Source organism: Protopterus annectens, chromosome 8.part0 (assembly GCF_019279795.1).
Source record: "Protopterus annectens isolate FY-2018-M chromosome 8.part0, PAN1.0, whole genome shotgun sequence".
Taxonomy (NCBI): Eukaryota; Metazoa; Chordata; order Ceratodontiformes; family Protopteridae; genus Protopterus; species Protopterus annectens.
The window spans coordinates 840,563,121-840,590,346 of record NC_056741.1 but is presented as its reverse complement, the minus strand read 5'-3'; the positions used below and the strand labels follow the sequence as shown (position 1 = coordinate 840,590,346).

Sequence of the window (27,226 nt, the reverse complement as noted above, 5' to 3'; positions counted from 1 at the left end):
AGCCTCCTTGTATGGTTTTTCATAAAGAAAGGCTGTCCTTGTGCACTAACCCTTCTTTCCTTCCAAGCTTGGCTTCGGAATCAAACATTAATCAGGTTATCAATCTCCCTGTTTTCTTTCTGAATTTTCATAATAAGGGAGAGTATCAATTGCACCTGCTGGATGTTCATAGGCAATTAAGTTTTTATTTGCACAGAACAAAGTCCTTTCGTAAGTCTGATCAACTTTTTGTTTCCTGCTCTAAGCCCTTTTCAGGGAAACCCGTATCAAAGGTGACCATTGCTCGTTGGATTTCTCAGTGCATAGTTCTGGTGTATTCAGCCAAAGGACCATCTCCATCAGGTCAAGGCACATTCTTTTAGGTCTATGGCTACTTCAGCTGACTTCTGGTCCAGAGTGTCTTTGAGTGACATTTGCTCTGCGGCTTATTTGGCTTCTTCGCACTCTTTCATCTCACACTATAAGTTGGGTCTTCTGTCCAGCAGCAGGGCATCCTTTGGCTTCGCCATGCTCCGGAATATCCTTCCATGAGAATCTCCCAGTGCTTTTGGTAGCTGGGGACTCTATCCCACAGGTTGAAGAGCAAATGAAAACAACAACTTCAAATAAAGAAGTTATGTACTCACCATAACATTCCATCTGAGTTGTCGCTTTTCATTTGTCTTCGACTGTCCCTCCCGCCTTACGTGGGCTGTGTGGTTGGCTGAACAGAAGAGACATAGCCTGTACTTTGGCGTAACTTTCTCTTTCCTATGGTGCTTTCTGGGTATTTCTGCCAATGTGTAAGGCCTTGAGTCAGGTCGGGATGCTATGGTTGACAGCAAACTCGATCTGAGAGGAGGAGAGAGACATGGGCATCATGGGTAGGGGAAGAGCTTGGAGCTCTGATCTGATGCTGGAAAATCCATCCCAGATCCATGTCCCACAGGTTGAAGACAAATGAAAAGCATCAACTCAGATGGAACGTTATGTTGAGTATATAACTACTTTATTTCTTCCTTAGCATGTACTTCATCAAAAAATGATTTTGTCCCTCCAGGGAAGAATACCTTGACAGCTGGGTACAGCAGTTTTGAGTCTCATCCCTGTGTCTCAACGTTCCCTGAATAATGGAATGACTTTACTCCTCTTCTGCCAGGTTTACAATGAGTAATCATTCTCCACAAATACTCTGTCTCAATTTTAGTATTTTTGTATTTCTGCTACAGTTTTGTTAGAATCAGCTCCTTCTGGTAGGATTGCAGCTTTACTATTGAAGGTCTAGGTTGCTTTCTCATGGCCAGGTTTGGAGCATACACACGATGTGCCCTTTCAACTAGAAGGTCCTGCTGTGGAATACTAGTCCAGTTGCTTATTTTTGCTTTCATAAAATTAATGCAGTCTGCCCTTTCAAGCTTCTCTGGTATAGCTGAAAATCTCAGGTTTTCCCTATGTGCTCTGTCCTCTAATTATATTATTTTTTTAAACATCTATTCCAGAGTAGTTTCATATTCAGCCAGCCTTTTCTTCATTTCAGCCTCTGATTTTTGCAGCTTTACCACCTCATCTGAATATCTGTTTAAAGCTTCTTCCATTTTTCCAGCCTTTTGTTGTTTATATTGATGTACTGCATCAGTTTATTTAAACAGGTTTGTGAGTATTTGGCTTATATCTTTTTGTATGTTACTGGAAGTCATGTATGGAGGTTGCATTGTTTTTTGCTGAACTTTTCCCAGTGCTTCTTCCTCGCTTTTTGTAGCTAATTTATTTCCAGGCACTCTATATTTCTTTTTCCCTGGCATCTAGGCAGTACACTTACTACCCAGTTCCTGAAATGTACTCATAAACACAAGTTTACTGGCCTTCTTTTCTATTGAGTTTGTTTTCATACTGGCAGAGCTAGACTTGAACTGTTACTAAATGTGCAGCTATCTTGGAAGTCCATATGGGACCTCTTTCTGGTGGTTATTTGGACACAAAGATTTAGTACATCATGCTACTTTACCAGCCTTGATGTGAGTCTCTCCTAGATGAAGATTGAAACACCTCCATCTTTTTCCTCTCCTCCACATTAGGTGGTCTTAAATGTATGGAAGGCATTATAGCTCTGCACACCTGGAGTGCTTTCCACTGTTTTAAACCACGTCTCAGTCACTACACAAACATCAACATCTTTCAGGGTGACAAAAGCTTTTAGGGAGTGGTATTTCTTGTTTAGGCTCCTAGCATTGATCAGTAACACCTTCATATTTTCCTTTCCTTGTTTTGTTCTGATGGTAGGTTTATCAGGTTGGCATTGGCTTAAAAATAAACAGTATGGAGGTGAACAATGTCTTTGCCAAAAACAGAAACCCTAGAGTAGTAAGATGCAGGCCATCCTTGACAAAGGCATGATCTATTGATCATATTCTTCCGGGCTGACAAATATTGGACCCACTTCAGATGACGCCAGAAACTAAGCAAATTATTGAAGTCAGTTGTTTTTTTCTCATATTGTGGTGTCATTCTTGGAGAAGGTAGAATGCTGCTCAAAGTTAGGCTCGTACCTGCCTTGGACACAGTCTTAGAGCTCCTTCATGCTTCCTTGTACTCCAGAGAATTGCACCTCAAGTCAGTGACACCGACACAAGATATGACAAAGTCATGCTGATATTTGTTGTTCAAAGACTCGAGTGCATGCGGGATCTGATGGATCCTGGCATCAGAAAATCATCTGTCACTTTCTTCCCTCACCCTGGAAAGAGGTAATTCTCAATGTCTTACAATAGAGTCACCTTTAACAATGTTTTGTTGGATCAATATCTGCTTTATTGGCTCCGTATCTGTGACTCTGGGACTCCTAGTGCTGTGTCAAGAGGCAGGCTTAGTATGCCGAGTGTGCTTTGTGTCTTGTTTTTTTGTTTTGGAGGTCTTTGAGGTTTAGACAAATTAATCTTTAGAACCTCAGCATATGATGTTTTATGTATATTGTGATGGCATCAGAGAGGTGTGATGTGTGGAGTAGTGCTTACTGTTTTGGGGTCTTGAGTTTACTGTGTGAAAGAGTTTTGCTTCCAAGGGCATTGTTTGCATACATCTCTCTCGCACTATGTTATTTTGTTTATGTAATAGATCGTCAAACATGAGACCGTTCTTACACTGTCTCAAGATACTCATCTCAGTCAGGCTGGCTAGAGAAGTTGTGGGGAATTTCTGGGCCATGATTCCAACATAAATATTTCTGGGAGCAGAGGTAGTTATATAACTGCTTGGAGTTTGGTTTGGTTAGAATCATGTTTGGCTGGACTTGCTACTGAGTATATTTAAAGTTCAATATGAAACAACTAACCTGGAAACCTTCTGACACCAGCAGGAACCATTAAACTAACTGTAGTAAAAAGTCACTAATTTAAAACTAAAATCAGTGCAAGCAGTATCAATATACTTAGTATTAAGCAGTTTTTACTAAAAGTATTTTATCCTAGTTTAAAGTTTAAGGAGAGACTATGTAGAATGTGTGCTTATTGTCAGCAGCTAATAAATGGGGAGAGGGAGGAAACTGCATTGTCAAATTATCATAAGGAGCAGGCAACAAAGGGTTTAGAGCCCTTAGCTCTGAGCTGACCTGCTTTAATGCAAATACTAGATCTGAACTGTCATATACTCACTACACAACAAGGAAATTGGAGTTTAATGCAACAGTTAGACTTAAACAGTAAATTGCAGTGCAGCTGTGTGTGGGAATTACAAATATAGGCATAAAGACCCAGCTAAGGCAGACGCAAACTTTTAAAATGATTTTAAAAACAGATCAAGAAATGAAAAAACTTGAGGGGAATAGTGATAAGAAAAGAACACACAGCAGTCAGTGTAAGTGGGAACACAGGCTGTGTAGCATACACTTTAGCATGGGTAACTTTAATTTTAGATTCAGTAATGCCTGTAAGTATATCTTTCGATTGTGGAACATTTTTCCCATCTGATGAGTTAAACTTAATTTTTTGAAGTAGTACATAGTTTTGTGTATTCTAAGTTAATAGGGGATGGAGATGCTCTAAAAATGTGTTTAGTTTTTTGTTTAAAGGTTTTCACTAAAACAAAAAGTCTTGAAAAATGTTGACATAGGTTCAAATGGAGATAAGAAACAACTGGTAAAACATCAGCCTGCCAAACATAAGTGTGTGCATGTTACATAAATGTTGGAAATACATGTTCAAAAAAACTGATATGTATAATAGGTGGGAACAATAGCTTTTTATCATAATGGCTATGCTATTGATTATCTTCAAACATAATTAGCCTTACAGGCACAGACCGTAGAAAAGAACACTGAATTATATTAAGAAATGCAGAGTGCAGGTAATACTGCAGGAGACACGTTTGAAGAAACTGAGCATGTGAATTTGACGAAATGATTTCAAGATGGGTATTCAGCAGAATATCAGGGGCAAAGGAAAGGGGGAGTAATAATACTAATTGCTAAAGGGGCTCCAATAGTGATAGAAGAGGGGAAAAAAAGACAAGGGTAGATTTTGGGTAGAAAGGGGCTGTATAAAAAGGAGGAGGATTATACTCAAATGATTCCATCATAACTGCTGATGTTCTTCATTCCACATTGCTGCAGTCCTAACTATTGGGTAGTCCGCTGTCCAGTCGGCCCGAATACCAAAGTATATGGCTGACGTCGGTCAGGGCGCATTAGACTGACGTCAGTACGTCAGGGTACTAATGCGCATGACCGACGCCATATCTTCAGTCTTTTTTGCCGCATGGTCCGATGCAGAAGCAATTTTGCGAGTGCAGGTTGGCGTTCTGAAAGTTTCTGAAGTCAGAGTTTCAGACCGAATCAAAGTTGACTAAGTACCCCGTTGGGGAATATTTTGGTTCTTTCTTGCGTCAGTATTTAACCGGATGTCAGAAAAAGTGAATAACTGTATTTCTTGTGGGAAACAGATACCTCATAGGGATTACCATACTTTGTGTATACCTTGTTTAGGGCCTGAGCACGACGTTGTTGGATGCCGCTCTTGTGCTAGATTTAACAAACGCACTATTAAGAGAAGGTTAGACTGTGCCAGGTTAGTTTTTGGGAAGCGTTGTAATTATAAAATGCCGTCGGATGCTCCGCCGCCCGCTTCGGCCAAAAAGCGCAAGGACAAAGCAGCAAAGCCTAGAGTGGAAGAACCGACAGTCCCAGACGACGGTTCTTTAGAAGGCTCAGTGGAGCCGGAGGTTCTGCCAGGAGTTTCTTTGGAGTCTCAGGGAGAGACTTTACTGTTACAGGATGTATCCTCTCAGGAAGTAGGCCAGGCTGAGAGGGCTTCTCAGGTGGCTGTTCTTCCCTCTCTTCCTAAGGTGGTTAGAGCCTCCCTTCTGTTTCCAAGGCTTCTTTGAGAGGCAGGCCAAGTTTAGCTTCAGTGGGGGTTTCTCCTAGTGCTTCAGGGTCTTTGCCTAAGAAACATATGCTTAAAATGGCAGAGGATTTGATTACTATGATTAGAGGTTCTATGCCCCCTCCTGATAAGAGGCCTAGGGTGGAACCTGAGTTTGAGAGTTTTGAGCAATGTTTGGAGGCTTCTGAGTCTTCGGCTGAAGACTTGCAGGAGTATCCTCCTTATTCTGATTCTGATGTGGATGATTCTACTCCTTCAGCTTCTCCTCCTGAGGATTTTTCATTTTCAGAGACTCTGCATTCCATGAGGGAGCATTTTAAATGGGAAGGTCAAGATTTCTCTGATTCCAGGAAGAGGCTTAGGTAATTCTTGTTTTTACCCCAGCATAGGCCTTTAGCTATACCTCCTGTTCTGAATGTGGTGGAAGATGTTTTTGCAGAGGCTTCCCTGAATCCTGATTCTTTGCCTCCTGCCCCAGTTAAACCGGATAGGTACTATAGGGTGCCTGAAGCTCATAAGTATCTTTTAAGAGTCCTAGGGCAGACCCGAAACTGTCTCTCAGGGGCCTAAAGGTGTGAAGGCCTCTGTTGTTAAAAATCCTGTCCCTCCTGATAAAGAGGCAAGGGCTTTGGATAGATGGGGAAAGAAAGTGTATACTTCTTCCACTTTAGCCATGAGGGCGTTGAATTGTCAGTTTCACATGTTAAAATATCAGAATTATCTCCTTTCACAATTGAAATCTAAGGTGGATGCTCTGGCGGAAGGTATTGAGTGTAAAGAGTTGCAGGATTTAGTTCATGTGTCTGAACAGGTGGGTAAACATTCCTTGCAGTGTGGTTTTGATGCTGTGCAGGCCTCCTCGAGGGTGGCTGCCACTGGTTCTGTTCTTCGTAGGCACGCCTGGTTGAGAGATCAGAATTTAGCTGAGCATGTTAAAACAAGGATTTTGGATGCTCCTTTACAGTCTGATGTGTTGTTTGGTTCGCCTGTGGAAGCAGTTTTAAAGAAAATGGAGGACAAGGCTAAGTCTATGCAAACTGTTAAGGATTTTTGCAGGTGCAGCCTCCAAGTTTAGTAGAAATTGGCCTACTAAGGGATGGACTTATCCTGCTTATGATTCTCAGTCTAGGGGTAGGTCTAGACGTGGTAGGGGCAGAGCTCAAGGTTCTTTTAGGCCTAGGACAGGGAGTTCCCCTGCTCAGACTTCTGGTGAGGGCAGGGGTCAGTCCTTTCGTAAGCAGACCCAATGACCTGCCTTTTCAGCTGCCAGTTCATTCTCGCCTGGCAGCACCTTTGGGAGGAAGGCTGTCTCTTTTCAAAGAAAATTGGGATTTAATTACCCAAGACAGATGGGTTCTGGATATCATTCACCACGGTTACAGGTTTTATTTCCATACCTTGCCTCCTTTCAAAGGCATGCCAGACATTCCTCCTCTACAAAGAACAGAGGCTCACAAGCAAATTTCTCTGTTGCTCCAAATAGGGGCCATTCAGCCAGTTCCTGTGCCAGAAAGGGGCCTAGGATTTTATTCTCGCCTGTTCCTAGTACCAAAGAAGGGGAACACGTGGAGACCAATTTTGGATTTATCTATCCTCAACACTTATCTGGACATTCCCAAGTTCAAAATGTTGACGTTACAACAGCTTTTACCTCTGCTGGGCAAAGATGACTGGATGGTAACTTTAGATCTCAAGGAAGCTTACCTTCATGTGCCTATAAGACTAAGTTGCAGGAAGTATCTGCGTTTTCGAGCTGGAAATTCTCATTATCAGTTCTCTGCATTGCCCTTTGGCTTATCTACTGCCCAGAGTATTCACAAAGGTTCTGGCTCCAGTGATAGCTTACTTCAGGCTAAAAGGAATTCAAATCTATCCTTACTTGGACGACTGCCTGATTCTGGCTCAAGAAAAGGAAGACCTTCTACAGCATTTGGAATATGTCATAGCAGTGCTAAGATGCCTAGGGTATTCTGTGAACGAAATAAAGTCCAGTCTAGTACCCTCTCAAGACATGTGCTTTCTGGGTGTGAGACTGAATACAGCAGCCCAGATGGCCTTTTAACCCCGGACAAACAAAAGAATCTTTCCAGTTACTTCCATCAACTATCTCTTCAGTCCGGGCTGACTGCAAGGACAGTCCTTCAAGCCTTAGGGTTCATGGCATCTTGTATTCTGGTGCTTCCCAATGCCAAACTGCATATGAGGAAGCTGCAATGGTATCTCAAAAATGTATGGACACAGCACTGCCAGGATTTGGACACTGTCATTCAAATAATACCTTGCATTCAAAAGGAATTTTTGTGGTGGGCTCAGGAATGTCACCTAAACAAGGGACTCTCTGTGACCCGGCCAGAGGCGAGTCAGATTCTAACGACAGATGCCTCAGACATTGCTTGGGGAGCTCATCTAAATGGAAAGTGGATACAATACAAGTGGCCTGCCAGACTACAGCATCTACATATCAACATGAAAGAGATGTTAGCAGTCCAGTTTGCATTAATGGCTTTCAAGGAATTACTTCTTCCAGGGCAGGTGTTGATTCTAACAGACAACACAACTGTCATGTGGTACATCAACAAACAAGGGGGAACACATTCTTACCCATTGTGCAGGCAAGCAATGATTTTATGGGAGACTGCTCAGCTTGCAACTAACTCTTCAGGCAAGGTTTCTGCCGGGAGCACAGAACTCCTTAGCAGATGTGTTAAGCAGACAAATCATGGATCCCCACGAGTGGAAACTGGATCTTCATGTATTTCAAAATTGACAGTGTCATGGGGAACTCCAGACATAGATCTGTTCGCTTCTCCACTAAACCACCAGCTGCCAAAGTTTTGCACAAAGAGGTTTCATCACACAGCTTGGAAAGTGGATGCTCTTGCTTTCAGTTGGAAAAATCTTCATGTGTATGCTTTTCCACCTCTGCCTCTTCTCCCAAAGGTGCTTCTAAAGGTCAGACAAGACAAGCCAAGGATGATTTTAATAGCTCCAGATTGGCCTCGGCAGCACTGGTACCCATTACTGAGGAGTCTGGTAAGGAAGCCTCCATGGCCTTTACCCTTGATTCCACACCTGTTGTCTCAGAGGGACGGTCACCTGCTCAATGTCAAGCTTCACTCTCTTCATCTAACAGCCTGGCATATTCTGTTTTGAAAGACAGCAGGTCTCAACTTCCTCAACAAGTTTTAAATGTGATTATGGAAGCCAGAAGACCTAGTACAAGGAAAGTGTACGCAGAAAAATGGAAGAGATTTTTATTTTGGAGTGCAGCAAACAATTTGGAGATTTCTGAGCCTAATTTGAGTGTGGCTCTTCAATATCTTACTGAGTTATTGGACAAAGGTTTGTCTTTCTCTTCCATTAAGATTCATGCTGCAGCAATTTCAGCTCACTATGATTGTGACCCACCATTGTTTTCGCATCCTTTGTTCAAGCAATTTCTTAGAGGGGCAAAGAATATAAGACCCCCACGTAGAGCTCCTACTCCTGCTTGGGATCTCAATTTTGTGTTGGAGAAACTTACTCTACAACCTTTTGAGCCTCGGCTGCTGCTGAATTGAAGTACTTGTCATGGAAGACTGCTTTTATGTTGGCCATTACTTCTGCAAGAAGGGTTTCTGAGTTGCAGGCCCTTATGGCGGTAGAGCCTTTTTTGATTTTTCATAAGGATAGGGTATCTTTACGTACTAATCCTTCCTTTATGCCTAAGGTGGTTTCTAGTGTGGCTTTAAACCAAACTATTCATTTGCCTACTTTTTATGCAGATCCCCAAAATAAAGGGGAAAAGATTTTGCACACTTTAGATGTACACAGGCAATTGCGTTATTATTTGAGCAGGACTAAGGATTTTAGGCAGTCTCAGCAGTTGTTTGTTTCTTTTGCTTTGAGTTCAGGGCAAGCCTGTGTCAAAACAAACTATTTCTAGGTGGATTGGGTCTTGCGTTGCATTTTGTTATTCCCATCATGGCAAGGAGATTCCAGCTGGGATTAGGCCTCATTCCACTAGGGCTACTGCCACTTCAACAGCATTTCTAAGGGGGGTGGCAACTAAGGATATTTTGGAGGCAGCTACTTGGAGTTCAGTGCATACTTTCTCTAAGCATTATCACCTTCCTCTCTACTCTAAGTCTAGGGCTGGTTTTGCCACAGCTATTTTGCAAGGCATGTTGTCAGTTCCTGCTTCCTTATGATTTGCCAGCCTCCCTTACCTCTGCTTTGGGATTCTACCCAATAGTTAGGACTGCAGCAATGTGGAATGAAGAACATAGTACAGTTTTGTACCTACCATAAATGTAGATGTTCGAGGATCCACATTGCTGCAGTCCAATTTACCCTCCCTCCTTCCCCTCTGTGTTTAGGGGTGGTTGTGTAGGTGAGGTTATATTCTGGTAATTTTGTATATATTGTGCATATTTTTGGTGCAGGTATGTTTGGAGTTTTTGGTTTTGGCCTTATCTTTTCAGGGTCTTCTGACATCTGGGGCAAGAAAAGACTGAAGATATGGCGTCGGTCATGCGCATTAGTACCCTGACGTACTGACGTCAGTCTAATGCGCCCTGACCGACGTCAGCCATATACTTTGGTATTCGGGCCGACTGGACAGCGGACTACCCAATAGTTAGGACTGCAGCAATGTGGATCCTCGAACATCTACATTTATGGTAGGTACAAAACTGTACTTTATGGAGCTTAAGAACATTTTGAAGAAATAATCCGCTTTCAGCAGGGAATATTATTTACTGCCGGGGGTTACAACTTGATTTGCAATAGTGAATGCATTATGGACCTAGAAGGGGAAATCTAACAAGGGAAGGTAGAGTTCTGAAAAAAATGTATTAAAATGTTTGGCATGGAAGACGTGAATTCATTCGTAGAACCGCAGATGGAATGTACTTATTCGCCAAGATACATTAACTTGGCTGGGCTAGTTTCGAATTTATATTTTACAGGAATGTGTGTATTTAATTGAAAGCTTCGACACACATCCAGTAAGAATTTCTGATCATGCACAGATTAAAATGCAAGATGATAAAGTAAAAATGAGACACTGGTGCTTTCCCACCTTCCTGTTAAAAAGAGAGGAATTTAAAGAATTGAAATTGGAAATTATTCAAGAGTTAAGGAAGATAAAAGTATCTTCAAAGTTGTTGCTAGTTAGTGAGATAAAATGAAAATGGAATTTAAAAATAGGGTAGAAATAAGAGAAATGTGGTTAAGAAGTAAAAAGAATTACTTAGAGGGGCTGACAAAAGTTTTAAGTATTGCAGCATAAAGGGACTCACACAGAACAAGAACAGGTGCAAACATAGATTAAAGAGAAGAAAAAGGATTATCTGGATAATGTGCTTGAGTTTAGAAAGATTGCAGTTAAGCAACTATTTTTGTTCATAACTCCAGAGCACAAAAACATTTTTCACAACAGGTTGTCGTCAGACACTTAGTAAGCCTATAGCAAGAAAACTAACCAGATATCCTGTAAGAGTATTACAGATATTTGGAAATTTTGTGTAAAGCAGAGAAGTGAGGAAATAAATAGCATTAATGGGAATATTTATGGAAGACCATTGTGTTTGTTAGAGGTAAAAGAGGATGAACAACTAACCGTTAAAAAGTAGGAGCAAATGCAATAAAAAATAGCAATAATATAATCAACTTTCAGGAAAGTCTCCAGGAACAGAAGGTATTCCTGTGAAAGTTTGGAAGTTAGGAGGGACAAAAGTGGTAAAGATCTGTAAGATTTTGTTTAACAATATTTTATAAGGAATGGAAGCGCTACCACCTTGGAAGAAAGCTATGGTGGCTTTCTTACCTAAAGACAATAAAGACACGTCTGACCCAGTTTCATATTTTAAACCATGATTGTGAAGTGTTTGTTTATACTACATAAAAGAATGGCAGAGGTGCTGTTAAAATTAATAAATATGGATCAGTGTGGTTTTGTGGAGGAGAGGCAAACGTTTGACATTAATAGAACAATCATGATCCAGAAGAAAGGAAAAATATAAGAAAATACTGCTGCTGTTAATAGGTCTTATTGCACAGAAAGCATTTGACAGAGTAAGTTGGGATTTTATGAGTAGGGCAAATTAAGCATTTGCATTCCTTGAAATAATAATAATGATAATGAGGCTATATGAAGGATTGAAGTCAAGAATTAAAGTGAGAGGGTTTTTCTCTGATAAGTTGCATTTGAACAGAGGAGCCAGGCAGGGGTGTCCCCTTTCCCCTTTGTTTCCTTTATATTTTGAGGCATTGGCAAACGTAACTCAGAAATACAAGGGTATGATCAGTAAAGTTGGCTTTATTTGCATATGATATTTTGATGAATGTAGAAAAGGGTATCTCACTGCTGTAGAACATTTTGAGACAAAAAATTATGTAAGCACACAGGTTCCCTTCAGAATTTCGAATTTCTAAAACCTCAAATTCCATATGGTCAAGACCATATGATTGAAGTTTTAGAACTTTGAAATTCTGAACGGAGATCTGCATACAGCGCGGAATGAGATTTCTCCCTTTGAGTATGGATTAAAAATTATCCTGTTTTAGCAGCTAAGGATATGTGAGAAGAGACTATACAAAAGATAATACAAAAACTGAAAAATTGGAAGCTCTTGTTTATGGATAGTAAGATTCAAGCAGTAAACATCTTTTATAGTCTCTTCAGTTTTATGTGTGTCAGGCGTGTCTAGTTCAGAAGCTCAACTATTTAAAATGTCAAAACCTGTATGATCGAGACCTTATAGTCAACGGTTTGGCTGAGATTGCATTTCGGTGGTGCTCTGGGAATGTACCATTTTCCACACTGTGGTGTGATCTTGGAGTGGTTTTATATATATATATATATATATATATATATATATATATATATATAATAATTAGCACTGTGTGCAGGGGGAGCTTGTCCCAGTGCAGAAACATTGTTTATCTTGTTTTGGGTTTTGAAAGTGTAAAATATGGTCCTCAGTCGTACGAGTTTCAATACTTTAAATCATTGATCTTATGAACTAGATCTGGGTCGGGTATATTTTTATCCACCAGAGGAGAAGTTTTGGACTGTAATATATAACTGGATTTTATTTTCCTTAGAAACATTTTGTGAACGTTACTGATTTTTTATTACTGTGATTTACTAAGTCTGTTGATAATGGTATGAAAGGATGGCATTCATCCATCCATTTTAAAATGAGATTTGTAGGCCTGCCTAAATCATGATTGCAACTGACAGTTTTGAGCCACTCTTTCTGTGGATAGTGTGAATATTATTTTAAATGTCGACCCACCAGCAGAAAATCACCTGCTTTTTGTGTAGGAAAGAAGTTGGCATGTTCATTGATTTGTGTGGAGTGTACTGTCGTACTGTATTGTAACTTTCTAGTGATTCAGGATGGCCACAACAAAGGGATTAGATTGGTATTTCTCTGTTTTAAACATAATTCATCACATTTAAGCTGCTACGTAACACTTTTCATTATTACTGTTATGCACAATACATTTGTCTTTTTAACAATTTTATTTACCCCCAGCATTATGCAAGTTGCTTAGTTGTTTACTTCCCTTAATCTTATGCTGCAATATTGCTCCCGCAAAGTACATTTATTCTATGAAATTTACTTCTTCCCTTGTCTAGAGAGTCCACCTCCAGTTCTATGTACTGGACAGTATTTAAAGCTTCCATTGTAGTTTATTTAGATTGCTTTTCTAGCAGAAAATAGCGTTTGATTTTGTATAGATTTACATTGTCTAGGCAAGTCAGGTCCCATATCCCAGCTCAAAAGAATAATTGCCTATAATTAGTGCTGTAGGAGATGCATATAGAAAGAAATGAGCATGTGAATTTAACAGAGAGGATTTCAGAATAGATATTCAGCAGAATATTGGGGACAGAGGAAATAGGCTTCATTATGCTAATTGCTAGAAGGGCTGTAGTAATGATAGATGAAAGAAATATATAAAAATTGTAAGTTTGTGGTAGTAAGGGACTGTTGGCAAGGGAAGAGGATTAAAATGGCATATATTTAGAGCACCCATAAACTGCTGTTATGGAACTAAGAAGATTTTGCGAGAAATCAACTTTCAGCAGGGAATATTATTTATAGGTGGGGGACTGGAATTTCATTTGCAGTAGTGAGGACGTATCGGGGAGGCCTAAAAAGGACAATATAACAAAAGAGGTTAGATTTCTAAAGGCATTTATGAAATTATTTGGCATTGATGATTTAAATTCAGTAATAAGAACTTGGACAGAATTTACATATTTCCCAAAGCACAATAACTGCATTAGACTAGATAGAAGTTGTACTCACAGGAACATGTGCATTTAATTGATGGCTTCAACACAAATCTAATAACTATGTCTGATCATGCACCATTAAAAACTAAGATAAAATGCAGAGTAATGAAGTAAAAAATAAGACACTGGCACTTTTCCACTTACCTGTTATGGAATGGGTAGTGGGAATTATTTGAGTTATTAGAGAAGATATCTTCAGAAGTTATTACTTGTGACTGGGATAAAATGAAGATGTTGTTTAAAATGGGATCAAACTAAGAAAGATATGGTTAAGAAGTAATAGAAATTATAGGGGTTGAGAAAGGTTAAAGTTTTGCAGAACAAGGAGAATCTCACAAAACAATAGGAGTAAATGCAAACTGCTAAAGAACAAATAAGAAAGTATCTGGATAAACCTGCATGAGTGTAGAAATATTGTGGTTAAACAACTATTTTTGGTAACTCCAGAGCACAAAAACTTTTAGCACAATGACTTGGGGAACAGAACGTTGAAAGGGTTGCCACCAAACTTAAGGAACCTATCACAAGAAAAATAACCAGAGATTCTATAGAGATTTTAGGGATATTCTGGACATTTTATGAAAATTTGTATAAAACAGTAAAATGTAGAAGTCAAGAAAGCGTATAAATGGAAATATTTATGGAAGATTTGATTATGCTAAAGTTACAGGTTTAAGAAGCTTATCAACTTACAGTTGAAATAGGAGGTGATGAAGTGACAACAGTGATATATAATTACTCTTCAGGAAAGTCTCCAGGAACAGATGATATTCCTGAGGAAGTTTGGAAATTAGGAGGGAAGAAAGTGATAAAGATCTGGAAAGTTTATTTTGAAAGGATGGGAAGCACCAACATCCTGGAAGAAAGCTGTGGTGGCTGTGTTACCTAAATGTAGCAAAGGCCCTTCAGACCTTGCTTCATATGGACCTATTTCAGTTTTAAACCATAGTTATCAAGTGTTTTAAAAGTGTTGCCTAAATTGATAGATATGGATCAGGGTGGTTTTGTGGAAGGGAAGCAAACATTTGACAACATTAATGGAATCTGTTGTTGGGTCTTGATGCAGAGAAAACATTTGACAGAATAAGCTGGGATGTTATGAGTAGGACATTGGAAGCATTTGCATTCTCTGATACGATAATGCAGTTAATTAGGAGAATATATGAAGGATTGGAGACAAAGTGGGAGGGTTCCTCTCAGGTAAGCTGTGTTTGAACAGAGGAACCAGGCAGGGGTGTTCTCTTTCTCCTTTGTTTGCTTTATATTTAAAGCCATTGGCAAAGAAAACAAGGGACTCAGAAGTGCAAGGATATAATTGGTAAGGTAATCAAGAAAAGTTGGCTCTATTTGCAGATGATATTATTTTGTATTTGATAAATCCAGAAAAGGACATCTCAGTTTTATTTTAAATATTTTGAGACCGTTTCATGTCTTTTCAGGATGTAAAATTAATGAAGATAAAACAAAAGATATAGCTGTAAGTTATGTACATACATACAAACCGGTTCAGAAATACCCATGTTCATGGAGACATGATAAGATGGTGTTTAGAACTCTAGATTAAAAATGTTTCTGTTATGAAGGCAGCTGAGGATTTGGGAAGAGACTAAATAAAAGATAATTCAAAAATTGAGAAATTGGAAACTCTTATTTATGAATATGGATGGTAAGATGCAAGCGGTGGAAATTTTAGTCCCTTTAGTCTTGTGTACAGGTCAGGCTTACTTGTTTCAACCTGAGGAGAATATGTGGACAACAATTAGTAAAGGATTGAAGGAATTTATCTGGGAGGTAAGGAGGACAAGAGTTAAGTGGGTTCCAGTAGAACAAGGTGGCTTAGGTTTTCCTGAATTGAAGATATATTTTATAGCTACGCAGTTAAATCTGATATACATAAATCAAAATGAAGGTTATATTTCAAAGTGGAAAGAATGATGGTGAACAAGGGTAAAGTTCAAGAAATAGACAGATTTTGGATAAAGATCCTCAAGGAAAATAATAACCATGCAAAATATTATATTCATAAAGTAGCAGAAAGTATTCTAAAAACTAAGCCAGACTGGAGAGGATATTTCACCAATAGGGATGACTGCAAGCAGGGTAACAGAACATAGGCAAGAGGGGGATCGAATTTACTGGAGAAATCTAGCAAAGAAACCAAGATATTGGGAGTAAATAACTCCAGCACAAAGGGTAATAGAGTAAGAGGAGCCAAAGAAGACATTTGGAATGCAAGCTAAAGACTTGCCTTCTCTTTCTGGGCTTTATCTTAGTACAGGCAAAGTGTAAGACCTGCTGTGTTTTTAGTTGAATCTAGAACAGAATCAGCTGTTTAAAGCAAAAGGGGTAATTAGTAGGCATATAAAACATTGCAGAATTAAAGGACCCTGCCCCTAACTATCCATCTTCTCATAACAGTATCTCTGCACAAGACAGTTCAAATAGTCACCATGCACGCGCACACACCACTAAATCAGTGCCCTCCCCTTACCTTACCCTACAACAAACCTATACTAAGCCTATCCCCTTACCCTAACACTAAAACAAGCACACACACTCACGCAGATGCATTAAAGTTCTATCCCCTTACCTAGTCCCTACTCTAACCCTAAAACACAGAGAAACTCCCAGCCATACATAAACCCATTTACTTTAGTTAGCCATAACAGCAGTCAGTAACATGTTTGCATAAACTGCTGGCTGCACCAATAAAGCACTTTAGTTTTTTTTTTTTTTTTTTTTTGCCCCCTCGAACCTCATTGATACCAGCCTGCCCCCAGTACTCTATGTCCATGCTGAGTCTACCAGCTTCCTTCTTCCCCCTGACATGCTTCAGTGTTGCTGGTTCTGGATTTTAAGGGCATACTGAGGGCCCGTCCATTTCTGTCTGGTGTGTGGGAGGGTATTTCATAATACCCTACCCACCCTACCCACACTCACTGGTTGTGTCAGAGGGCAACTCCCCTGCTTTGGACCACACCTCCCATTAGGGAACATCACCAGCAAGTGCCCTCCCCCCAGAACAGACACAACTATCCCTCCCTGCCACTCCATCAGTCACCCAAGATGTTAATCAAACCTGGGTCATCTGGACCGTACTTGTACATACATACACACACACACACACTAAAGAACAGAGCATCTGGATTCTTGCCATTCTGAATATGTTTACAACTGTAAGAAATGCTGCCTAAACCTCAATGGAGAAATCTCACAATTATACTTTGCTACAATGAAAGCAAACTATTGTAAGGTTAGTCTTAAAGTAAATAATGTCCTGAAAATCAGCAGAGGTAGTGACCTGTTCAGATGCTGATAGATGCACACTGCAGCATTGTATAGAAATATGGAAAATTTTATTTTAATTTCTGTATTTTCACAGCACAGTTTATGCAGCTCTTACTAGTAAGCAAAGGGAAAGCAGATTGTTTTAATTTTTTTCTTATCTTATGTTGAATGATGCTGGCCATACTGCTCTACATCCCTAGGACTACTTTTAAGCAAGTTTACTGTTATACTCATGTGTTTGTACTGTCTCTTTGTGGTTAAAAGTGTGTGCGCATTTGTTTTGTTTTATTTATTTACACCAAAGGTCAGAAGTGGTATTTACATTCAGGCTTACACTCTGGGCATTTAGTTATCTCACCAAAAGCCCGCACATTTTTTACAGGCAAGGTTGTATTTACATTCATCTTTTTCTCTGTTGTATAGGGATGGCAAATATTATGCAGCTTCAAGCACCTATCAGACTGTGTCGCAGTCAAGACCATCACGGTCAATGGTATCATCCACATCTGTAGCTTCAAAGTCTTATGCAGAAGATTCGTCCCAAGAAAAAAGATTCATTCCTCTGTGGTTGCAGTTCTTGGTCTTCCTGTTAGTGGCTGGCTTCCTTGTCTACTTGTACTTCACTGTTGGATCATCAGATGATAATCCCTTTGTGACCTTTATGGAGTAACTCTACTTGGTGTCCACCTTTGGAGCATATGTTAGTTAACAGAGGAGGGACTTTACCTTTGGACAGCATTAACTCCATATATATAACATATATTGAGGTTGGAAAATGGGGATCTGTTCATGTTTTGAACACATATGACTTAGTACAGAAATGTTGAGGAACTTCAAGGTGTTATAACATGCTAGAATATGCTTTCCCCTTGTTTATGTGCTTAACAGTAGTGGTCAGTATTACTTACCAACCATTTTCAACAGGGACTTGATATTAGTATGCAAGAATGAGTTTTCCAGTAGATATGTAAACAGTTCACATAATTTTTTTGGTAGAAGCTTTTCTTTGCAGAGGATATTCTTGCCATTGCAGTTCTTAGATTAGAATGTAAACTGTTTAGTTCACTAGATTATACATAATCAGTAGTGTCAGAGTTTGGCGTTACATGCACGTTCTCCTCCCATGCGCACTCACTCAAACCTCCTTACATTAAGTTGAAGGGATAAATTGTAAAGAACATTTTTTTTTTTTTTACTCACTGTTGTTTTTAATGTGGGAGTTCTACAGAAAGTGTGGTGAAATGCTGAAAAGAGACACACTGGCAAAATTTCAGTAGGCAAGAGATGTATCTAAGTGGAGAAGAAATGTTGTGTTCCTTTATGACAGATAAGATATTATCCATCTCCCAAATTAAGGCATGTTTGTCAGTCACTTCAAATGTAGGATTTTCAGGAAAAAAATTATTGAGGCAAATTATTTGATTTTTTAACATTTCTTAACAGTGAAGTTACACAATGTTCAGGTCTTGTATTTTAAATAAAGCATTAGGTTTACTTTGGGGTAGAGTAATGACACACAGTTTGTCATTTCCATAATTACACAACAACTTCGACTTAGTGCGGTTTTGAGGTAGCATGAAATATTGTATGGGGATACTATTTACACAGCATGCATAGGATCATAGGAAGTAGGAAGCAGATGAGTCTTGCAATAATGTACACCTTGCTATAATACCCACTCTTAAACAGAGTTTCCTCTCTCAAGAAAAGTCAGGCCAGTTAATCCAGAGATGAATTTGTGGAATATCCATCCAATCATCCAGCTCACATTTGAAGAAAGATAATGTATTACACTGATTAATTTGCAGTGAGAGTCCATTCAAGCAGAGGGAAAGGCACTGTGTAATGAAACTAACGATTTACCTTGTTTTATTTATCTGCTGGTGAATGTTTAGATTGTGTTCTTGCATATGTAAAACTATTCAATTTGTGGAGATACAGAAGATCCAGAACTTCTGGGTGCCTAGAGGCTTGGAAGTCAAGGCATATAGAGCTTTACCCAGGAGTCTGTAAAGGATGTTGACAGTGGTGCATCAGTGGTCTTAGCCAGGCAGATTGCAGGAATTCTGTTTTCAATCCCATGCTACCTGTTGATTTTAGTTCCTTGGGTGCTCTACAGGTAGCCCATTGTTTTCCCCCTTTGAATTCTGCTCTGGAATGTGCTGGCTGCTGGGTACTCTGAACAGGAGCTTTTCTGTATTTACATCTACACATTTAAATTCTCCCCTAAACATACACACTTGTGTGGGGTGTTCAGCATGTAGTGATATGTGGGATTATGTAAGCACTTTCTAGTGCACACATATACAGTGTGTTGTAGCACTGTCACTCTCTAAGTTATACGTGCTTGCTTCTTTGTTGCCTGTTGTGCATTGGGAGCAGTCAGAGCAGAAACCCTGACCTCCCTCTGCAGAAGACTACTACTCTGGCTGCTGTCCTTCCCCCAAGCTGGCGTTTTGACATGCAGACAGATGCTCTGCCTTTATGTTGCATTAAATGTCAGATGTGTAAAATGGTTTAGTTAGCATTCTACATATCTTATGGGCTGGCAGCATTCTTAGTTCATAAGTAAAATGAAGTATATGCTTGATCAGCAGGCAGGCAGTTTTTTTTTTTTTTGTGAGACTATCTCTGAGCTGACTGAGAGTAAGGCAGATATTGTGTATCCTGGACGGTAGCATCTATGTCAAAGAATCAAAACATACCAGTACTTAACTGTAGGACATATCAAATATGACTTGTTGGTAGCATACACTGCCCGTTTTTAGTTAGATTTGCTTCTGTATGCTGTACAGTATTGAAATTCCCTGTAGTGTCTTTCTTTAAACATTTAAAAAAAAACCTCCTCACACTTCTCCATGATACTGCACACACTGGTGTAAGATTTGATTAGTCTCCATTTCACTAGAAAGTAAGCATACATTTTGAAGAGTTCAGGTACCATCTTACTGTTCATGGTGGAGCAAACCTGTTTTCTAGTATAATTTAACAGTAGCTGTACTTAGCAGCCACAATGGCAGGAGCCTTTTGTTTTTTATAGGATTATGTAAAAATTTCAAGAAATACTAAAGTCGTTCATATGTGAAGAGAACTGATTTTAGTGGCTGAAAGTGTTTACTTGCATCATGTCATGCAGTTCTTTTCAGTACCTAACAGTGAAGTTGCCAAAGGACCCAGTGAGAGGAGAGGTTTGATTATGCCAAAAAATAAATAGAATACTCTGGCATTTTGGAGCTACATTAAAATAATGCTGTAAGAATTCTCAGATGTTCAACAGCTGATACTCCATACATTAAGAGCAAAATCCATGACTTCAAATCAGGAGCCAGCTGAAAAGTATCAGCTAAAAATGAGCTAAGAGTAATTATATTGGAGTGCCTTCTGTGTGGAGTCTGCATGTCCTCCCCGTGGTCGAGTGGCCTCCGAAAGACATGCGTGAATGGGTGTGCCTTTGCTGAAGGTTGGGCGTCGGGCTGGCAACTCGGCACCATAAAAATCGATTGCCAATCATTAGCGGACCGGAGTTCTGCTGTGGCGACCCCTAACCGGGAAAAGCCGAAAAGACAGCCTAAACATCAAGATATTATTTAAATAAGTTGAAGAAAGTAAACAAAATGCTTGAATGCATCCTTAAAAATTTTAACAGGAAGAAGAAAAAATATATTGTTTATAATCTAGTAGCAAGAGTCAACAATGAATTGCATGTTTGGTTCTGGAAGTGTCAGCTGTTGAAGATTTATTGATTATATGTAAATAGTTAAGAGGGCAGATCTAGAATATTAATTTTTTGAAATTAAAGATGGTAAGATTTGAGCATCTGTCTTATATTTTAGTGGTATAATCTAGATACAAAAGGGAGTATTTTTTGCAAGTCATTATATTTTTGTGAAATGGAGAGACAGAAGATGTTAATAAATTGTTTTACATAAAAATGCACGCTTTGGTAGCATTTCAGCAAAGATGGAAATTTCTTAATGGATTTGTGACCTGAATGGAGCAGACCATTTGCTTTGTATGAAGAAGGACACTTGTATGGACACCTTAGAGTTCTGTCTGTGTAGGTACTTTAAAATTAAAATAGGACAGACAGACCTTTTAGCACTTTATTGCTGCCCTTGCTTATAATTCTGTGAAACGTTAGCCCTCTTGGAGCCATGAGGAGGCGAGAAAAGAATGTTTCAGGGGTTTCAGAGAAGTGAGCTGTTAGAAGTAGGAATTTAGCTCTCAGAATATGAATAGCATTGTAATAAACACATTTCTTGTTTATTGAGGTAACATAATAAAACAGATTGAAATGTGTATAAAGGATTAGCAGCTAAAACAATATTATTTTTAAAATGCATACATTTATTGTTGCACAGGTATAAGTTGTACATCCATAAGACCATACATCATGTCACCCTGGCATTTGCCAGGTATGTTTTTCTAGGCAGACTGCCAGTTAGATGGAAAATTTCATAGCACAGTTGTCAGGTTATACCATTAACCTAGAACTGCTTTTTGAACAGTTATAGTTGAATATGTGTAGCTGTGGCAGTGAGTTTGAGAGAGAAGGTCGAAAGCAGTCTTCCACAGCTGAATTTCCAGTAGGTTTTATTGTCTTTGTACGGATATTGTTTTGCTTTTTCTTTAGACAGAGTCCAGATTATCTGCCATTGTCTCATCAGTGCTGCCAGTTTTGGCACACCACTTTCTTTGCGTATACTTACTCATTAACATAGGTACATACAAATAAGCCAACACTGGACTTGCAGAAGCCAAAGTTCACATTAGTACTGCAACTAGTTCTTATTTGGTAATCCCTTGTGGTCTTTCCTTCATTTTCCTATTCCATTTCAACTGTGTCCTAATTTGCCCACCTCATCATTCATTGTGGCTGCTGTGACTTCAGCCATCTTGTGCAACCATATCTTGTTCTCCAGTTTACTGTCCTTGGAGCTTCCTTGTACTGCAATTCTCCTATACCCTTTGTCATCTTTATGGCCTGCTGTTACATCTCCCATTCTCATATCCTTTTCCAATCTCCTTTTAAAATGCACTCTGATTTCTAGGTTGGGGGTTCAGCAGCTGGAAAATGATCTCAGTCCCTGGAATCCACGTCTGTCATCTAGAGTGTAGTTTAGGCAGAGCTTGCACTCTCTCATTTCTTGGCATGATGAGACTTGAGAATCATAGCTACACCAAAACCTTTTCCTCCCCATAACATTGCACTTTGTTTTTAATCAAGATTGCTAACTGTGTGCCTGTCCTGACAGTTGTTAATGTTGCTGTAGAAAGATTTCCATTCGCTCCTGGCAATGTTTTGGCAGCTTCAAAAAACAGATTCATCCTGCTGTCTGACTCAAGTACTGTGTCTGTCACAGATAAACAAAATGGTACCAACCTAAGTATCAGGCCTGTGACACCCTGCTTAATTACTATTCTTTGTTGATTGACTTTTCCTCACATCTTGCCACTGCTTCCTGTCATCAAAAGATTTCTTCAAACATTTAAGTTTTAGGGTACACATCAGTACCATTAAATATTTTGTTTTAGTATTCCTTTGTGCCTTCATTTTGGATATCTTGCTGTAACCCAAATTCCCGTCATCATTCAGCTTGTCCGATTAGGTTGTATAAGTTCTCCATGTATTTTGCAGAGCAATCAACTGGCAAGACCTTTATGGTATTAAGCCTTACTGTCTGTCCACACACCTAGGTCTGTAATATTTACTTCAGAGAGAAATATAAGGCAGGTTAAGCCCATACTTGTCTATCTTTCCCCTGCTTCCTCCTTCTCTCTTGCAGTCTAATAGTAACATTTGAAAAGTTCAGTGTGAATTTGACACCAGTGGCTGCAGCCGTTTGTGTGTTTTTGCCCCTGATGAAATTATCACAAGGGAATACTTCTAGAGGCATGCATATGCTGTGTAACAGTACAAAGAGCGCCCCTCTTTGCAGAGCCCTGGACACATTTCAAGTCAGAAGTGTAACATGAAGTAAGCAAAGGTGCATAACAACTCTGTTCCCTCCATTGTAGTGCTTGTGTATGGTAAAGAAAAGCTATTTAGGTTAAGTGTCAAGTATTCAGTCTTTGCACCATGAAAATGTCCTCCTAGGCTTAGATCATCTTAGTGTCTTGAGAGAGCAGCAGTTTTTTATGCTGAAGTTTTGCCATGATGTATTCACACAGATTAAAGGACACCCTGACACAGTACAGTAAAATAAGTCTCCATTTGAAAAAAAGTCATGTATATTAAAAATTGTGTATTCCTTCTCAAATATTACTTGCTGTTTTCAAAGTCTTTTCTTACAAGTAAAATCCAGAGTACTTGCCAGGTGCATTACAGTTTTGGAGTGTGCAGAAGCATGAAAAGATGATTTCAAAAATAGCAGCATAATGCTTTGGTAAACAGTCCACCTTTAAATATTGAAAAGAGGAGGGGATGAAAGTGCAATTTTAAGTAATCAAGATTAGCCATTAACTAGAAATCAAGAAAGTGGAGTAGTGAGTTGAAGTTGTAGGAAGTTTGTGAAGGGTTTCTTTTGTGCTTGATTTTAGTATTGTAGCAACCTACCACTTGTTTCAGTTGTCAGCTAGTGGTTAAGAGTAATAGTTAGCCTTGCATCCTCCTGCCCTGCCCTGAGCATATTGGTACTATGTTGTACAGGATACAGCATTATGCAAAATGTTGCAACTGACAGAAATCGTTTTTTATGCATAATATGTCACCAGCCAGTCTTTTTAAACATAAACACTAGAAAGTTTCGATTTTAAACCAAAGACATTTTTCTATGAAATTTTTAACATATTAGTAGTGTATTTGCTTATTATTAGAAAATGCTTGTATTTGCAGCAAATGTTATCTTTACCTATATATTCATGCTCGAGAGTGCTTTAAGATATATATTTTATGGTTTAGCATGCATTTAATGTTTTGAGACAGGAAATGTAGTTTAGGATAGTGATGTTAGTAGTATTACTAAGCCAGAAGATGGCAGTGAGATTACTTTGAACAAGTGTCAAAACTAGAGTTTGCCCTGTCTATCGGAGTTTTGCATTACAAGTCAGGATCTGCAAAAGTAAAGTCCTCAGCTTTGGTGGATGTAGGACTTCAGAGTTCTGGTCTTTGCACCTCTTCATTTTACTAACTGCCTTGTCTGGTCGTGGTTATATTGGGGTTATAGATAAAGTAAGTGATTAGTTGTCTGCCTGTTTCATTTGAAGTGTCCTGGGGAAATGCACAATAAAAATAAAAACACAAGTTGTAGAAAGATCTCTCTTAATAAATGGGGAGTATGCTTCTTTAAACAAAAGACAGCACCGAAGGTGTGAACTTTTTTTCTGGAATGAAATCTATTTGAAGCAATTTGCTTTTTTCTATTTCATCTTTTTGAACTCACTGGCAGATGTTTAACAGAAATTACTGTGGCAGTAGATGACTGACTTTGCTTTTTTTGTATCTGTATACACACAGTTATAGTTGCACTCAGACACTGTTAATTTGCAACAAATGAAACTGGAATCAAACATGATATATGTAGTGCTTTTCTTATGTGACCTTCAGGAAATAACCATCAAGGGTAGTTTGACAGGTACAGAAATAAAACACCACTTCTTTAAAAGAAGGGCACATATTTGGATGATTTTTGTCATTGCAGCAACAAAGAATGTCATATCCGTATGTGTTGCAGTGCAATATTCAAGTGCTTTCAACCATCTTGAGTTAGTGTTCTGGGGTGCAGCATCCTGAATTGTATGTTGCATGCAGCATGCATTTAGTGTTCATTTTTGTACATAGATTTGAGAACATTTATTTTCACCTCTGGGAGTCTACTTTGATGACATCATGGATGAAAATTTTAATTTTGTCTACTGCCTTGTATGATTTTGTAATTGTTATAATTCTCGTTTCAGCTGTCAGGGTGGAAATATATTTTCTGTATGGTCAAGTTTCAAAAAAACTTGAACAGATTGCTCCTGTATTTTATCTGTGCTGCTCTGTAGAGGTACCATGTTTCTGAAAGTCTTGTATCACATTAAAGATCATTTGCAAAATTTGAATTTGGTTCTTTTTTGTAGACATCACTAAAGACTAAATGAAATGTTCATCTGGACCAACCAAGTAAAAAACTAATTTTGTTGTTTATTAATCCTTTTTGTTTAAGGAGAAATTGACTGCACTTAAAATCTTAGTGATGATGTTGAAAGCCTGTGCTCTCAAATACGAACAATTGAACTTTGCCGTCCTATAATGCCATGAGTCCCCAGTAGTTTCAAATCTTGTTTGCTTCCATTGGAAACTGTTGATCACTCAGCACCAGCTAAGTGTTTTCAATAATTTCATTATTATTTAGCTAATTCCTTTGACTTTCCTTTGTTTAGTCACTAGGGTCATATCACTCAAGATTGCATTACTTGTTCTAGTTATTTATTTTTTTAATTTGTTGCTGCTGTTAAATTGTAGATTGCCTTGACTACTCTTGGCATTTAGGCTACTTGCTTAGCATCCCTTTCCTCAGCTGTAAATATTAAAAAACAAAGAAATCTTTTGTTTTAACCGTCCTTAGGATCTTTGCAGTTGTTGTAGTTATTGTTTTGGCTGTTACAGTTCTGTAATGGATAAGAGTTTTAAAAAGTACTTAGATTGTGAGCACAGAATCCCACTCCAAGACCCATATGATTGCTGTGTGGCCTGTTTAGGACCATAGAATTTTGGCAGTGATTGCTTTGTTTGTAAAGGGTTTGGCTCCAAAACCCCTGCAACTAGAAGAAACAAACATATAAACAGGGATCTGTTGCCTCAGGCTTCTCTAAAGAGTGATAAGAAAAGGGGGAAAGACAAAGAAAAGAAGAAGAAAGGGATAAAGGCAATGAGCCAAGAAGAAAGAAAGCAGAGAAACCTTGACCACCTTTAGATCCAAAGCCACCCTGTACAGATAATTCACTGCCCTCAACTTCAGCCACAAGCAGCAGATATCCTTTGGATACAGTTATTACTTGCGGCAAATCACTTGCCAAGGTCTTGAGCCAACATTCTTCAGAAAGGAAAGTGTCCAGGATTGTCCCATTAAGACCTCCATCAGTTGCTTTGATAATATCCTTTAGATCTCCCAGAGCCAGTAAGTTCAGTATTATAATCTCACCCCCTTCTGCTCCAGACTCATTGCATGATGCACTTAACACCAAGACCTGCTTTGTCGATTGCTCAAAGCCAGCTCTTCTGCACCAACTTCAGCTCCAACCTATGTGAGATTATTCTTGGTGTCGGAGTCATCAGCTTTAGAGCTGTAAGCCCCAGTTTGTTGCTCAAATCCCATCTGGTTCCTCAGAGTTGGGGACTGTAACCTTGGCATAGACCACCACTACTTCAGTAGGAGAGAGGACTGTGCTCCAGAGTCCAACTCCCAGCTTCCTAAGGATCCCAGGTCAACATTCAAAGTCCTGGACAGGATGGTATCATCTCCTCTGAAACATTCTCCAGAATTTCCAATTGCATCAGCTCCAGCCATAAAAGATCCTCCTGTATGCTTCTAAGCCTTTTTGTCTTGGCTCCCTGGGACAGAGCAGAACTAATTTCCTCAAAGAACAAGCTGCTGTCACAATCGGAGGTCCCAAGGAAGAGAACTTGAGCTAATGAGGTTTATGGGGTCTTGGTCCACTGACCTGCCACCTCAAGATGAGGAAGTGATTTGTGAGGCATACAGTTCTACTCCATCTACCTCTTTGGTGGTTCCTCTGACAGTTTTATAGATTTGGCCACTAGAAGGCCATGACAGGAGCATAGGACTGCAGAAGCTATGTCCCCACAAGCTGAATAAGATATTGAACCCACCTAAGGATAGGCAGTTCTGGTCAAAAGCATTCCTTGGATGAGAATTTTCCTGTCTATTCTCCTAATAAAGAATTCAGGATAATGTAATAGTGAAGTTGGTTTCTTTATTTTTTATTTAATATTTGTTTACTGGGAAAGTCCGACTGGACACAGGTCAATTTTCAGCAGAAGCCCGGGAGAAAAGCTCCAACAATATGGAAAACAAACATACAACAAGAAAATTACAGAGTACAGGTCAGTGATGAACATTGCAAAATATAAATAATCGAAAGAGATGATACCTTAGCAATCTTTACATCAGAGAGTATACAGTATTATACAAACTAGACTAGCATATGTATATTAGAAAGCACAGTATGATATTTTTGAGGAAGACTTGAAATGATTTGAGGTAATAAGTATATATATATATATATATATATATATAGAGAGAGAGAGAAGGAATAAGGCATAATAGTATAGTACTGTAAAGTGTAGATC

General features: G+C 39.0%; 1 protein-coding gene across 3 annotated transcripts in view; it reads left to right on the top strand.

Annotated features, from left to right (window-relative positions):
* Positions 1-24,975, top strand: part of EMD (emerin) — a 1,082,425-nt gene extending 1,057,450 nt beyond the window's left edge. For all 3 annotated transcript variants that reach the window (XM_044080328.1, XM_044080330.1, XM_044080331.1), the window contains exon 10: positions 17,356-24,975. In XM_044080328.1, the coding sequence (XP_043936263.1) occupies positions 17,356-17,602 (247 nt within the window). In that variant the 3' untranslated portion in view covers positions 17,603-24,975. The remainder of the gene's footprint in view (positions 1-17,355) is intronic.
* Positions 24,976-27,226: the final 2,251 nt, after the last annotated feature.